This window comes from Rhea americana, unplaced genomic scaffold (genome assembly GCF_003343005.1).
Source record: "Rhea americana isolate MKP2758 unplaced genomic scaffold, rheAme1 scaffold_678, whole genome shotgun sequence".
NCBI classification, from domain to species: domain Eukaryota; kingdom Metazoa; phylum Chordata; class Aves; order Rheiformes; family Rheidae; genus Rhea; species Rhea americana.
Window position 1 is genome coordinate 23,250 of NW_028186843.1, and position 2,098 is coordinate 25,347.

General features: G+C 72.5%; 2 protein-coding genes across 2 annotated transcripts in view; both read right to left on the bottom strand.

The window, feature by feature from the left end:
* The window catches only part of CCDC124 (coiled-coil domain containing 124), a 33,293-nt gene that overhangs the window by 14,514 nt on the left and 16,681 nt on the right, over positions 1–2,098 (bottom strand). The gene's annotated exons all lie outside the window — the stretch shown is intronic.
* Positions 2–2,098, bottom strand: part of SLC5A5 (solute carrier family 5 member 5) — a 7,089-nt gene continuing 4,992 nt past the window's right edge. Inside the window, exons 10-16 of the mRNA XM_085321022.1 lie at positions 2,003–2,028; positions 1,818–1,888; positions 1,419–1,505; positions 1,100–1,305; positions 390–493; positions 169–260; positions 2–67 (exon numbers count right to left, since the gene is read on the bottom strand). Of these exons, the coding sequence (XP_085177148.1) occupies positions 2–67; positions 169–260; positions 390–493; positions 1,100–1,305; positions 1,419–1,505; positions 1,818–1,888; positions 2,003–2,028 (652 nt within the window). The remainder of the gene's footprint in view (positions 68–168; positions 261–389; positions 494–1,099; positions 1,306–1,418; positions 1,506–1,817; positions 1,889–2,002; positions 2,029–2,098) is intronic.

The window sequence follows — 2,098 nt, forward strand, 5'->3', positions numbered from 1 at the left end:
GCTACACGTCGGTCTCCTGCAGCAGCCGGTCGGCAGCGGTGCGGAGCTCGGGGCGGCCCCCGGGGACCTGCGGAGAGGGGCCGGGCTGGGAGAGCTGCCGCCTTCTCCCCCCCCGCCGCTGCCCCCCGCCGCCGGGGACGCCCCCAGCCCGGCTCCGCCGCCGCCTACCTTGGGCAGCCTCCGCGCCGCCGGAGCCGCCGAGGACGGCCGCCTCGCCACGTCCCGCCACAGCACGCCCGGGGGCGGCCGCTCGGCCCGTCCTGCCGGAGAGCCGGTGCCACGGGACGGGGCGGCCGCGGGGCACCCGGCTCCCCGCTCCGTGCACCCCCCCCGCCCCTGCACTGCCCCCCGCGTCGCTGCGCCGTGCGCAGCCTCCCGGCGGGTCTCACCTGCCAGGTAGCTGGCCAGCACCCCCACGGCCACGGTGGCCAGCGTGCCCAGCGCCCCGTAGTACAGGTAGGACACGGCGTAGAAGTCACCCACGATCGCCGGCCTGCAAAGAGAGCAACGTCGCAGCGAAGCGGGGCTCCATCGTCGCAGCGAAGCAGGGCTGCACCGTTGCAGTGAAGCGGGGCTGCACCGTTGCAATGAGGCAGGGCTGCATCGTTGCAGCGAAGCGGGGCTGCACCGTTGCAACGAGGCAGGGCTGCATCGTTGCAGCGAGGCAGGGCTGCATCGTTGCAGCGAGGCAGGGCTGCACCGTTGCAACGAGGCAGGGCTGCACCATTGCAGCGAGGCAGGGCTGCACCATTGCAGCAAAGTGGGGCTGCGCCGTTGCAACGAGGCGGGGCTGCATCGTTGCAATGAGGCAGGGCTGCACCGTTGCAACGAGGCAGGGCTGCACCGTTGCAGCGAAGCGGGGCTGCACCGTTGCAGCGAGGCAGGGCTGCACCGTTGCAGCGAAGCAGGGCTGCATTATTGCAGCGAAGCAGGGCTGCACCGTTGCAACGAGGCAGGGCTGCACCGTTGCAACGAGGCAGGGCTGCATCGTCGCAGCACGCTGCAGCTGCAGCATTGCTGCCAGCAGGGACGACGAGCGAGCGATGAGGCATTACAGCTGCGTGYGTGTGCCCCCACGCCCCAGCCCCGCGCTGCTCACCGTGCCGGGGCTGGGGGAGGCTCCCGCGGGGGCAGCGGGCCCAGGAGGATGGTGCCGTTGGCGCCGGCGCTGCGGTTGTGCAGCGGGCAGAGGGCTCCGGAGGCCGGCAGCACGCCCGTGGTGGCAGCGCTCGGCGGATGCATGGTGCCTCCCACGGCCACCCAGAAGGAGAGGGCCAAGCCGGCGCTCAGGCCCGCGAAYGCTCCCTGCGGCGGAAGAGAAGGGCCGTGCGGTGCCCAGAGAGCCCCCGGCCAGGTCCAGTGCCCGCCCGGAGTGCCGGCCCCAGCCCCTCTCCGCCCCGACCCCACTCCGGACTCACGGCTGTGTTGCACGCTGGCACGAACATGCCTAGGACGAAGGCTCCGAGCAGTGGGCCGCTGATCGCCCCCATGACGGTGAAGGAGCCCTGGAAGATGCACGGTGAGCTCTGCCCCGTTGCCCCGCGGGGACCACGCCGCCTGCCCTGGCCCGTTCCCGTCCCCCTGGCTCCCTCCCCCCGGGAGCCTGGCACAGTGCCGGCAGCACCCGAGGGTTCCTCGGGGAGGACGGGGCCGTGGAGATGGAGCTCAGCACTGCCCCCAGGCCTTGGCAGCCCCGTGGCTCGAGGGCCCTCCTGCAGCTGGCGGCGCGTGGCAGGATCCGTGCTCGGCTGGGCAGAGCCGGAGGGGCCGGGGCTGGCAGAGCACGCCTGGGTCCAGCCCAGCACGCCGGGGCTCACCTGCAGCACGCCGCCGCCGAGCAGGGAGGCCAGCGCTGCCACCGTGATGCACGCGGTGCCGTAGATCAGCGCTGCGGAGGAGACGGGGAAGGCTCAGGCAGGGTGGCTGCAGCAGCATGGCATGGCACAGCGTGGCACAGTGCAGCGTGGCAGGGCAACCCTAACCCTAATCCATGGCATGGCACGCTGCGGCATGGCACGGCACGGCATGCTGCAGCATGGCATGGCACACTGCAGCACAGCACAGCATGGCACAGTACAGCATGGCACGCAGCAGCATG